We start from the raw sequence: 13,952 nt of genomic DNA on the forward strand, positions 1-13,952 counted from the left end.
CACAAGTAAGAGGGAAGCTCAAGCTGAGGTATCATGTTTTCTAGAATATTGAGTTTATATAATTTGTAAACATAAGCTAGCAAGATAAGTTAGCATTGACAACTCATCGACTGTAACTGCCATTGTGTCACGAGTGGTCTCTCCACGATGTCCCAGCACATAGTCCATGTTCTCAAACCATAACAAGTTATTTCTTTGGGCACCGCTTTGTCCATTGTGCGTTTTAACGGATTTGTACTGTGCCCGGAATTTTTTTTATTGATCCCGAACCTGTCCTGTTGTGCGCTAGATATGCAACCTAACAAGTTTGACGAAACTTTGCCTTTGACATTGACCCCGCCTCAATACACAGTTGGCCTTGTTTGGCCCAAGGGTAATCGGCGGGCCAAAGGCCATTGGCTGTTGACCCCGAGAAAGCCCCAAAGAGGCACGATGAAGGTCCCGAAGTAATACTGGTAACACAACTGGTCGTGGCACACACTAGCACCCCCTCATATGGCCCATATGGAAATGCGGCTATTCACTCCTCAATAGTTTTTTATGTATATATATATATATATATATATATATATACATATATATATATATATAATGAGAGAATGAGCACACGATTGATAGAAGTTTCCACACTTCAAACCGTGACTTGATTCATACTGACATAATATTATATGTAATATAAGATTAACAGACCTTCATATGGCATCACTGGGAAACTAAATCTACCATGTCCTCTTTTAGATGCCTGTATGTACAATGAAACTGCACATTATATCTACAGCAATTTCAATAAAACTCTCCACTTATAAACAATGACTGAAACAGACATTTGTGTTCTGTCTGCTATTATCAAAAAAGAGTGTCATTAAAAGCAAACAATGTGTCCATTGTATGGTTAGACATAATGTAGTAAGACTTTTTTTTTTCTGTTATAGTTGCTTTGGTGAAACTATTTAACCTCTATTGTAGACCATATATAAACAGATACTGTATCTGTGGTTTGAGTAATCAAAATTCAAATTTGTTGCACACATGGAATTATTTATTTATTTGTGTTAGTTCTTTAGAAATTCTGAAAAAGTGTTGTGCTTGAATTTCTTCTCCACACAAAAACACCAATAAATCATGCGGTCATCATTTTTCCATTTAATTACTTTGGAATATCACTTTTTAATTATAGTTAATTGTTTAAATGTAATTGATTCAATGGTCTAAAACACACATCAAGAAAGATGCTGTCACTCAATATGAGCAGATACATAATAAAGCAATAAGCCACAAGAGGACATGTAGTGATTTCACCATGGGTAAGTGGTGTTCTACACAATCCAAAGTCTATAAATGCTATAAATGTATGAATAATAATAATCATCACTATAAACAATTCTATCCACAAGTAATATTTCACAAGCTTAACTATAGTCTGTGTGCCATTGCCAAGCATGACAAGCATATACAGAATTCTACCGATGTGCAGTCTAGTGTAGGTGTCGTCAACATTTTTGAGGCTTGGTGGATAGAGAGGAGCCGTCCGGGCCACCTGTTAAACATACAGTATATACTGTATAAAGTGTTGCATTTTAAGCCTGGCCTATAATAGTATGCATTTACTACATACTTCGTTATGATGCTTTTGATGGAAAAGCCAGTAAAATAATCATTGAAGTAAATGTTATTTTTTTGTTTAAGCATACACTCACTGAGCACTTTATTAGGTACACCTACTTATTCATGCAAATGTCTTATCAGCCAATCGTTTGGCAGCAGTGCAATGCATAATGTCACGCAGATACAGGTCAGGAGCTTCTGTTAATGTACACATCAACCATCAGAATGGAGACCGATTGTGATCTCAGTGATTTCAACCATGGCATGAGTGTTGGTGCTAGACGGCTGTGTTTGAGTATTTCTGTTCAGTATTTCAGTTTCCAGCGATTTTTCAAAAACAACAGTCTCTTGAATTTACTCAGAATGGTGGCAAAAACAAAAACCATCCAGTTAGTGGCAGTTCTGCGGACGGAAACACCTTGTTGATGAGAGGTCTGTGTATAATGGCCAGACTGGTTTGAGCTGACAGAAAGGCTACGGTAACTCTGATAACCTCTCTGTACAATTGTAGTGAGCAGAATAGCATCTCAGAAAGCACAACATGTTGAACCTTGAGGCGGATGTGCCACAACAGCAGAAGTCCATGTCAGGTTCCACTTCTGTCAGCCAAGAACAGAAAGCTGAGGCTGCAGTGGGCACAGGTTTATATAATGAAGAGCTCAGTGAGAGTATTTAAATTTTTTCACAATATTTAGTCAATCAATACTTAAAAAACATGTTAAAGACCAGTGGTGTAGTGATAAACCAATATAAGCTATTTTGAGATTATCAGAATCAGCCATTTCAATAGATACATTTTTTTTCTGTTTTCTTATTTTTTTGTTTGTGTGAATATTTAGTACAATTACTGCTCATTTATTATTCTCCACTTGTGTGAGCATGCACATGGAGCAACCCTCAAGGTTTGTTTTTTGTTTGTCAGATCTTAATGAAGATCACATTGATGTAATGTAAGATCAGTCTAACTCAGATGCTTTTCTTTTACCTAATCATGTTTTGGAAAATAACTTTTAACAGACTGCAGTGGGTTTTAATTCATCTGCCATGCATTGTAACTTTTAACTCCATGGTGCAAAGATCTGGTTTCTGTACATTTCTGACACTTTAGCGTGTGGAATTTGACCAGCCTGACACGAAGGGCAAAGATACACAATTATGCAACTCCTCACATTCCTCGACCAAATCCAGAACATGCTGAAAAGCTTGAAGGAAGACATGTTAGAATTGTTTTTGAGTTACAGCCGTTAAAAGCTGGCTCCAGTTTTTCCATCACATTGAGGTCTATTAGTAGAATTTCATTTGAATCAGAACAATGCATACGGAGGTATCTGGCTTCTGACTTTTTTCCCATAGTTGTGTCCCTTGGGGAAAATACTCTACCTTGAACCTTGATTAACCTGATTAACGTGTATATTTAATAAGTAATTTATGTAAAAAGGTGACATTAAAAATCCACTTCAGTTTCAAGTGTATTAGGTTCGGAATGGCTTTCTAAACCCTGAAGGCTTTTGCCATCCACTTGAAAATGAAGCCATGTCCAGATAATTCTTTTTTAATATAGTGTCATTAACGAAATGGAACATTTATCATCTTCTCACGCGGATGGCCCCTGAACGCGCAGTGGAAGGGGGGAAGTTACGATTTGCTGAAATGAATGTTTCCTTTTCTCCATTTGGAATTTACACATTTATTTCCAATTAGTTTTTTCAAACTAAACAAGCACATGTTTTTTACTCCTTGGGTGGTCCAATGACACAAACTGCATGACTTAAAAAAAAAAATGTTAGTGAAAGTATGTGCTTTATTCTTGGTCACAATTGTAACCTGTAAGAAAATACAGATTGCTCAGTTGGTCACTAAATCCCAATAGAAAGTTGCAATCAAAAACAGCAGCTGTGGGGAATTGAATAGGAAATATAAACCACAGATAAATGCATGTTTCTTTTACTTGATGTCATGTTATGCAGCTATACTTATAATGGCAATATAACAATCTTATAATGTGAATTAAGCAGTCAACCTATTCAGAATGAGCCTCTGTGTTTTTAGTTGTTACCCTCAGTGTTCCCTCTAAACAACTCAATCTTGTGCAGAGCCTTTATTAGGCTATATATAACATTTTGGTAGAATTATACAATAACTAACAAGCTAAAAATAAATTGGTTAGTAGCCTAAAAGTCATACATTGCTATTAAAAAACTCAAAATAACATAGCCGAGATAAATTTGTTGGGATCACAAAAACAATACAGAAATCAATAATGCATGGCCTCTGTGGACACTGTATCTCACAAATTATGCAGAATGACTCCAGTTGTCCAAATGTGGTCTGCTTGTTTCCACTTAGATTCAATAACTCTAAAGTTTTCTTCATATATTGTTGACCATTTCAAGGATGTAAACAATAACAGAGGAATTAGAACACTACTGGCATTGGATCACTTCCGGTATCATTGCCAGATGCTTTAAATAAAGCTTTGAGTTAACATATTTTCTCGAACATCAGACGTTCACCTGAAGTGACTTATCCAGACGTGTTGTTGATACTGAGCGTCTACGTGAGTGAGGCAATAAAAGTGCATCTTAGTTTAGATATGCACAATTATTCACAATTAAAGATCAGGTTAGGGTTGCACCAACTGGGAGTATGGTCACATTAAAGTTGTGACGCTAAGTTCACTCTAAGGACTTAGTAACTACTACTAGTTCGTTTGTAACTGAGTCAGTGCTTAATTTGGTTGTACCACCTGTTCTTAAGGCAAGACTTAGTAGTAGCTTGTAAACTCTCCGTAAAGTAATGCGTAGTCACATAATATGACGTTTACCTGTATTGATCCAATAAGCAGCCTCCAAATTTGTACACAGATGTATTAAAAAGCCATGCATTTTAGTTTTATCTTGTTACGGTTGATGTTCAAACCTTGTTTGCTCACGTAACTGGGATATAAAATATATCCCCATTGAAATTCGACACGTAATAAAAGTAAGCTTAATAAACAATATATTATGTCTATGTAAATAACAATTAGCAATTTAGCATGATTACTCAAGGATAAGGTGTTGGAGTGATGGCTGCTGGATATGGGGCCTGTCTAGATTTGATCAAAAATGACTTTTTTCAAATAGTGAAGGTGCTTTTTTTACATCAGTAATGTCCTGACTATACTTTGTGATGAGTTGAATGATACATTGGTGAATAAAAGTACAAATTTCCTTCCGAAACAGCAAAATCTGTACATTATCCTAAACCTTTGGCTGCCAGTGTATATGTGTAAAAGATTGAAACCTGTCACGCAAAACATGAGCTCACGATGTCATTAAATCAGTCTGCTTTTTTTTATATAACCATTACTCCTGGTTGAGTGTTCCATACATATTTAGTTCATACATAGGGTTACATCCTACCTAATTTTAATGGTGCAACACTCAAACATATAGTAGTGCGTGAATTGACTTGGTGCCCATTTACGCCACAATTAGGTTAGTTGTATTGCTGCAAGTGGCCCCTGGAATATTGGATCGCTCCTGTTATAATCAATGAAGCTGTCTGCATGACCTGAGGACAAGGTAGGGATGTCTTTTTTCTTCTGTGTTAGATTCTGTACTACTCCAGCTTAGCAGTTCAATACTGCAGATTTTGTTGACTTTTGTGTGACAAATTGCATATTTGGTTTTGTATGAAAGTGTCTCCTAAAAGACAATGTTATAGTAAATTTATTTCACAGCTTCATTCATTATAATGGGAGCGATCTCTAGTCACATTTAGAGCTCTACCACTCTAACTCACAATTAGTTGCCTACCAGAGCTATGAATGAAGTGCCCCCTGCCGATGTTTTGAATGAGTAAAACAACTAGTAGGAAATGTTCAAGAGACAAAGACATCAATTCCTTAAACCGATGAAAAGTCCTTTAAATGGTCGATATAGTTTTGAGTGTACCTTCTGTACTAAATTTCTTCTGGTTTGTTGGGAAGCGACATCAAAAGTGCATCTTAAATGGAACATTTGTGACCATTAACATGTTTATGTGTCCTGTGAGCATGATTTATGTAAGTGTAACCATAGCTGACTGGTACGTAATAGCTGTGCAGTGTGTGATCCTTACTCTCCTGGCCTTAAGAGACACACTAGTGACCGAAGCTAGAGGCCATGGCTTTTCTAGCCTCCTTGCTAGCATGTCCAACTACTATGCTGGGGAGCGCAGGTTCAAATCCCGCTCTGGGTGGGTCAAGTAGGAACGGTGACACTGGTGCCATGATCTGAATGGGAGTGAGGTTTAGGGGGGTGAGGGTAACGGTAGCCAGCTAATACGTGATAGCTGTGCAGTGTGTAAACCTCACTCTCCTGGCCTTACGAGAGACACTAGCGGCCGGGGCTAGGACCATGTCTTTTCTAGCCATCTTGCTAGCATGTCCGACTCCCATGCCGGGGATCACCAGTTCGAATCCCACTCTGGGCATGAGTATACCACCTATGAAAAAATGGTCACAGGAAATCAAGACAGTCTGAATATTCATATACACTGTTCTACAAATGCCAACACTTAAACTGAGGAAAAGGGTTTGTAAGTTTTTTAATATGTTGAATGTGTTGTACTGTGCATACATAAATGGTAATGCACTAAATAGATATGAGTTCTAAGAGTTCTGATTTCTGGCATAACTTAATTTTGAAAAATTGTTTTGTTACTCCATTTTACCTTTGCACATCAGTGCAGTTGGCCACTCTGTTCAAAATACAAATAACTCAACAACTCAAAACAATATTTTAAAATATAATGGATTTGTGTTTCTGTTTGGAGGAAGCAGCTGTATTTTTTGCACCTAATGCAATGCATAAACAACCATCATACTGCCTTACTCGGATGTTTCATACTGGGATAATGTTGCATTGGTACTTAATTGCTGTCTTTATATGTTGCTTATGTGAAATTGAGGATGCCTCCACTGGTTTCAAGAGCTGTATTTATTGTTATGAAAGAGACAGAAAATGCTTTAAATTTCACAGGCTGTTCGTATTGATTTGCTAGAGCTCAGGAAAACCGGAAAAGCTGTTACGAAAGTGAGGAAGTCTTTGAAAATCATGTTTGATTGAGTGGCCAGAGAAAACACGCTCCAGTAAAGCGTGCTTTTTATCTAACACAGAAGTACAACGACACCAGACACCTAGGTCAAAAATGAAGGATGTGGATTTCAGATAGATATGGACAGAGAAAGATTGCTGAGGGAGTGAAGTACAACAAAAGTTGAATAGAAAAAATTATCCAAAATAGCTGAACTTAGAAGGATAGAAAGAGAAGAAGCATGAGAGAGAGACCCTTCAGCCGTAATATTGCCTTCTGCGTAGCAAGCTCTAACACGGTAGGGAAATGAGGAGTTTGACCTTACATTACCAACTCATCAACATGGAAAACATGAGAAGCAGCCCAAGGGCACCACTGTGCCATCCTCCAAAACACCCACCCTCGCTGTCACCTCCGCCCGCGCCTGACAAGCATTAGTCTTCCCGACTTGCTCGTTTGCTAAGCAAAGAATCGGGCCCTGAGGGTGAAGAGACTAGATGTATGCGTTTAAATGATTCTGTCAGCCTCTAGTAAATGTCTTCCCCCTGTGCGACAAATTGAGCGAAATGGAGGTCTTATGGATGAAGGATTTTACAAGCACTCTGAATTGAGATGGTGTAAATTTAGACATGTTGAAGTTAATATGAAAGTGACTATTGCAAAGTCTTCAAGCAAACATGTGTGTTGGGAAATGGGTAGGATCAAAGGTAGGAGTTAATACCCTGTCGAAAGGACCAGAATTCGATTCCACCCTCCTCTCCCTGCACCCTCTGGTCTCTTTTCGCATTATATTATTTTGGTTTAGTGGAATTTGATTTACACTGTAGCTAGATAACCACTGAGGAGAAAATATCAGATTTACTATGTAATTGAAGTATTTGTTCCTTTGGATTTATACAGACAGATCTCACTGCAAATTGTGTAACAGTAATCCGAAAGTCTTTCTGGTGAAACCGGTCTGTGCTTACCGAAATTTTAAGCTTTGCCCCCAAGTGGCCAAAGCTGGAATTGTTGTTGAACATATGAGCACGTGTCAGCTGTAGTCTCCAGTTGAAATGTCCACAGATTGCTAGCAAATGCTAATTGTTCATGTAGTTTTTAATTATGTAATACAGTAAACAGTAGTAAATATATTATCAACCATAAGCCTTAACCCAAACCCCAACCCTAAAGAGAACTGTCAATGGCATAAAAAAAATTATTTTAGAGGGAAAATGCAACCTTTCAATCACGCTCATTGTAGTTTATGTGAACCTGATTACTTCTTGGTTTCCATGGGACCAGAACCCATGTCTTGAAGGTTGCTTGCGCAACGTGCTATAGGTAGCACTATGGCGAAAAGTGATGATGTTTGAATTCATGCAAAAATGTCTAATGGGAGATGGCGCTCGTCAGTTATTCGGCAGTATGGGGTCAATTTCAGGGTATGTGAACTTTCTGAAGCAACTTGTCGATTTTGCATGTGATCATGTTGATTTAAACGTATCAATACTTGCATTTGTCAATGTAAACAATCGGCATGCAAGTGCAGCTCTTATCTACTTGAATTGGGAAAGACCGAAATCTCCAAAACAGTTGGACAAGATTACAATCAAAGAACTTTTTTGAAATCAGCAGTCAAATCTGACAACACTGGTATCATAATTTGTGCTTCAAAAAAATCCTGGATTGTATAGCTTATGTGCTTTCTCGAGTTGATTGACAGGTTATGTCTTTATCTAAAACGTGATTGGCTGTTTTACCTGTAGGGCGGGACTTCGTTTCTACATCTATTTACCGTTGGGTGCTCCAATTTCTCCCATTCATTTTAATAGATGTAAACAGTCTCTGGACAAACTCAAGTCCACACCAAAAGTTCTGGTGTGAAAGCACCATTGAGCTCAGGAAGTGGCTCTGTTTGGAACTGTTCATAATATGCTTGTGGTTTGTTTGTACAGATGTGTCAGGAGAAAGCAGTCAGAGCGGAGGGCAGTTCCAGGGTCGACCCTCTGAGGTCTGGTCCCAGTGGCAGAGCCAACACCACAGCCAGCAGGGTGGAGACCCTCATCCCCACCCTCAGTCCAGCCAGACAGAGGTCTTCCAGGTAAGCGTTTTAGCCATTGACATTACATTTTAGGTGGGTAAAAATATTGGTTTTCTGATTAATCGCAATCTTCATTTGAGCTATCTAGATTTCGATTCTTAAATCTTAAATCGATTTTCCCCTCTACTACAATGAGAGGAAAGTCACTCGCATTTGCAACCAAATTTCTATGCAACTAAAGTGAATATATTTGGCAACTGGCTGGTAAATGTTTACATTTCACTCACCATTAATTGTGTAGTTTAGTCGTGAAGTGTTCAGCAGCGAGATCCTTTCACAGGCTGTTGAGAGTAAAAGTTGTTCCATGTAATGTATGTTCAAGGACGAGATCCATGCAACCCATTTGTTATTGAATACTGTCTCTTTTAATAACTTTTCTGTTCTTTACAGTCAGTTTTTGATCAAAAACAACTACAAAAAATATTGAATTCTAATCATGCATCGTACAGATGAGGTAAAGCCAATCGAGTCCTCTCTAATTACATACAGTCACTTAAAGGCACTGTTTACAGAAATGCCATTTTTTATTAAAGAGACAGTAACGGTTTTAGCACGTGTTCAACAAATCAATGTAAATACTTGTAAATAGTACACATTTTGTAATGTCACAAAAATAATATATAAAATAAAATATTTATTGATTGAATAAATGTATTTATTAATTTTTAAAAAGCCAAAATGTGACCAACATGATGAAAAAGTAATAAAATATAATTAGGGAAATTAATATTTTCCTGATGTACCTAATTAAAAGGTCCCCTGTATAACTAACAGCATTAGCTGAGAGAGAATTTATATGTAAGCAAAAGTGACATTATAAATTAAATATAAACTCATACGATATCAAACTGAGAGCTTGTGAATCGGAATCGAATCATGAAATCTGTATCAATATCCAGTCCTCATACAGTATACTCATGGACACTCTACATGTAGAATATTATTGCTGGGCAAAAGGACACTTGCAGGAAAAACATGCTCTAGTAATTGATTTATTAATCAATACAGTAACCTCCAAAAAATTCTCTCATCATTTACTTACCCTCTTGCCATCTCCAACTCATACAGTATGATTTTCTTTCTTCTGCAGAACACAAGCGAAGATATTTTGAAGGATGTATGATGTGGTTTTGTCCATGCATTGTCCGACAATGAGGTCCACAACTTTGAAGCTCTGAAAAAGTAATATTAGTAATCCATGAGACACAAGTGCTTTAATCCATGTCTTCTGAAGTGATCCGATCAGTTTTGGGTGAGAAACAGACCAAAATTGAAGTCTTTATTCATGCCAAATCTCGACATCTGCAGTCTCATTGACACGTTCATGAGAGAAGCTCATTCACGCACTTTGTTGCACTTGACGCATTCGCAGAGCACTGTACACGAACCAGACACAGTGTTAAAACAAGATTTGTGAGTTATAATAAATTCTTTGGCGATACTTTAAAAATGTGAGGCGGTCGCCAAAAGGTTGATAATAAACACAAAAAAATGTCATTGCAATATCTTATTGATGTATAACGATACCGGGATTGAGTACATGGCAACCGCTTGCAGCATCAAAGAATCACTCGTCTTGAAGTCTGCATTGTGTTAGAGTCGGGCCAGATGTTAAGATTTATAGTGAATAAGTGCTGAAGTTTTTGTCCGTTTCTTACCCAAAGTGAAAGTATCGCTTTAGAGATGTATTAATCCACTTGAGTTGCTTGGATTATTTTTATGCTGCATTTATGTACTTTTCTGAGCTGGAACATTTCGGACACCATTGACATACATTGTATAAACAACCACATCATGCATCAATCAAAATATATTTGTTTGTGTTCCGAATAAGAAAGAAAGTCATACGAGTCTGAGACGGCTTGAGGATGAATAAATTATGAGAGAATTATACGTTTTGGACAATCCAAAACTATCCCTTTAATTTAGATGTTGCCATCACACTGTGTTACGTATATAGTTACATTGTACATCTGTTACATTGGTTTGTATTCAAGCAACAGGGGATAAGAAGCCATTCTATATTGTGAATATAGTCATGCCTGAAGGGCGTCGTTTGGTAGCAGGGTGCCTGCAACCCCTTCAGTCATGACTATATTCTGAACATAGCATGGCTTTGAGTGTCTAATTGCTTTTGATACATCCTCCCCAGTCTAGGGTTGGGGAGGAGTAACAAAATGGTTAAAAGTGGACAGATCTGGAGATTTCCCATCTCCAGCCACAGCACTACAAAGACCACAATTCACCAATGAAGAAAATGGATTTTATTGGATACAAAGTGGGAATAATAGAAAAAGTCTTCAGGAGAAGACTAGGCCAAAATAACAAACAAAAAGAGTCTTCTCTTGAGAGGGAAGTAAATTACCTGTAAAGGAAAAGAACAAAAACAAAACATTTACATTAGCAAAACTGGCACCCACCTCCCTATGAATGTTCCCACATAACTTAAAAGGGTAATTTTCAAATAGACAAAATAAAGCAACAAGTCAATGAGGCACACAGCACAACATTGACAGCACACAGCAAACAAAAATCCAGGTGGCACAGAGTAACACCATTCAGCACACAAATGGCACACAGCGACACCATTCAACACGCAGCAAGACACAACACCATTTGGGGCAGGAGAAAGGAAACACTCCTGTGGAGGCGAATCTCTCTTGGTCTCTCTCCTTGAGTATGAGGTCTGTTGGACCTTTAACCTGGCACCCTCCTCCCACTGGCCAATCACAACAGGTGAGGGTTCTGAGATGGCAATGAGAAACAGGTGGCAGTCATCAGTACCTGTTAGAGGAGAGTGGAAGGTGCAACAGGAAAGGTGGAAAACAGAAAACAACATACACCAAAACAGTGGCAAACAGCATAGACAATACATACACAGATGTAATACAAAATAAAACAAAAATACGTCCTGGAACATAACACTTTTATAAAACTGTTATTAAATAAAATAAATGATTAAGAACACAAATTTTCATTCAAAAATAATTGTATTAAGCATATTCAATAAAGGGATAGTTCACCCAAAAATGAAAATTCTCTCACCATTTACTCACCCTAATGCCATCCCAGATGTATATGACTGTATTTCCTCTGTAAAACACAAACAAAGATTTTTAGAGGAATATCTCTGCTCTGTTGGTCCTCACAATGCACGTGAATGGTGACCAGATCTTAGAAGGTCCAAAAATTGTATAAAAGCAGCATAAAAGTAACCCAGTGGTTTAATCCATGTCTTCAGAAGAAATATGAAAGATGTGGGTGAGAAACAGATCAATATTTAAGTCCTTTTTTCTAGAAATCTCCACTTTTGATAAGCCCCAACCAGGGTGCCTTTATGTGAATGTCTCATCCACACCAGAATGTGAAAATGAAAGAGTAGATTTGTAGTTAAAAGGAGCTTAAATATTGATCTGTTTCTCACCAACACCTATTGTATTGCTTCAAACTATATGGATTTAACCACTGGATTCTTATAGATTACTTTTATGATGCCTTTATGTCCCATTTGTAGCTTCTGAGTTCTGGTGACCGTTAACTTGTATTGTGATGACCTACAGAGCTGAAATATTCTTCTAAAAAAGTGTATTTGTGTTCTGCAGAAGAAAGAAAGTCATACACATCTGGGATGGCATGAGGGTGGGGAAATAATGAAAAAACAAAATTCATTTTTGGGTGAATAATCCCTTTAAGTTCCATCCTTCTGCTTGAAGATATAGATAGTCCTCAACTATGTTGTTTAGAGTCATTGACACACTTTGATTTTAACATTCCACAAACTCTGAACTGAACTATCTGATTTAACAGGACACTTTGTTTTTGTCTTATAGGACATGCTACCAATGGCTGGGGATCCCACTCAAGGAACAACCAATTACAACATTGAAGACTTTGCCGACCTTGGCATGTTCCCACCATTTTCTGAGTAACCGGACTGAAATCAGACTCGTTTGTTGGTTTTGGTTCAGACTGCAGTACCTTCATCTCGCACATTCATGTGCATATGATGCTTCTTGAAACTGAATTCGCACACACGTAAACACTTTCATGACTTGGTTGCTGAAACTAAAACAGAGATTCTCTTCTTTTTTTTTTCTTTTTTACATTTTATCATACAGAATAAGTATTTTCCGAATCATTAGGGATGTGAAAGGATAACTGTCTTTTGAACCTCATTTTAAATGCCAAACGGCATCTTGCTGACAAAAAAACATGCTAAAATATTTTTACGCTGCGCCAGACATTTATTATGCGAAACGCCGCTTACTGTGTGAAATGTAGTCTTTGTAGTGATGTCTATAACCTAGATAAACTAATAATAAATGTAGATGAATGTAAAGGCAAAAAAAATTATACGATGAGTTTTTTTCTTACAAATTCGCTAACAGTCTCACTTCATGAAGCCATCAACACCAGCCTCATATTAGCAAATGCGCCATAGATAAAAGCATTTTGCTGTGCATTCATTGTGATCATTGTGGCAGCTGCAATTCTTTGTTACTATTAACTTTTGAACTGATAACGTGGACTTATATGCTCTACGATTGTTTTCATGATGAAACTCGGTGATGCCGCAGCTACGGACTGATGGGAAGACCTTGAAATGGAATATAAATCTTTTTTGGTAATCAAATGGATGTTTTTATGTAAATAATGTGATTTTTATGTTGAACCGTGTTATATTTCACATAAAGCTACTACATACTTGTGTAGGTTTAATATCATTGTGCGCAATGTGAGTTCATATTTAACTCTCAGTACTTAGTTAGTCTGTTCATTGTACAATGAGTTTAGGATTGTATAAATTGTGTAAATGTGTCCCATTATTTTTGTGTAACTTTATGACTATAAATTGTGCTTGTGACAATAAATTCTCATTAGATTTGTGGCTTCAATCAAACAGATTTAGCTGTATTTATTGGGTTGCTGAATGTGAGTCTTGCAGAATATTGTTATTTGCTGATATTACCATACACGTTATTACATAATTGTGAAAAAGGATTCAATTGTGTCATTATTTTGCCAATAGTTTTGCCTAGAAAGGCTGCCAAGAAAGGATCCATTACTTACACCAGTAGACTAAAGCAATGCCTAAACAGCTATTTGGCTATTGAAATAAATGAACATATATCCTGCATATATTAAGTAAATAGGGTCTGTTTTGATTTCATGTTGACTTTTAAGCACAGATGTTTAGATGGTA

General features: G+C 37.2%; 1 protein-coding gene across 5 annotated transcripts in view; it reads left to right on the plus strand.

The window, feature by feature from the left end:
- Positions 1 to 13,449, plus strand: part of arnt2 (aryl-hydrocarbon receptor nuclear translocator 2) — a 146,052-nt gene extending 132,603 nt beyond the window's left edge. For all 5 annotated transcript variants that reach the window (XM_052144219.1, XM_052144298.1, XM_052144359.1 and 2 more), the window contains 2 exons: positions 8,604 to 8,749; positions 12,580 to 13,449. In XM_052144219.1, the coding sequence (XP_052000179.1) occupies positions 8,604 to 8,749; positions 12,580 to 12,678 (245 nt within the window). In that variant the 3' untranslated portion in view covers positions 12,679 to 13,449. The remainder of the gene's footprint in view (positions 1 to 8,603; positions 8,750 to 12,579) is intronic.
- The last annotated feature ends 503 nt before the right edge of the window (positions 13,450 to 13,952 follow it).

This window comes from Xyrauchen texanus, chromosome 1, assembly GCF_025860055.1.
Source record: "Xyrauchen texanus isolate HMW12.3.18 chromosome 1, RBS_HiC_50CHRs, whole genome shotgun sequence".
NCBI classification, from domain to species: domain Eukaryota; kingdom Metazoa; phylum Chordata; class Actinopteri; order Cypriniformes; family Catostomidae; genus Xyrauchen; species Xyrauchen texanus.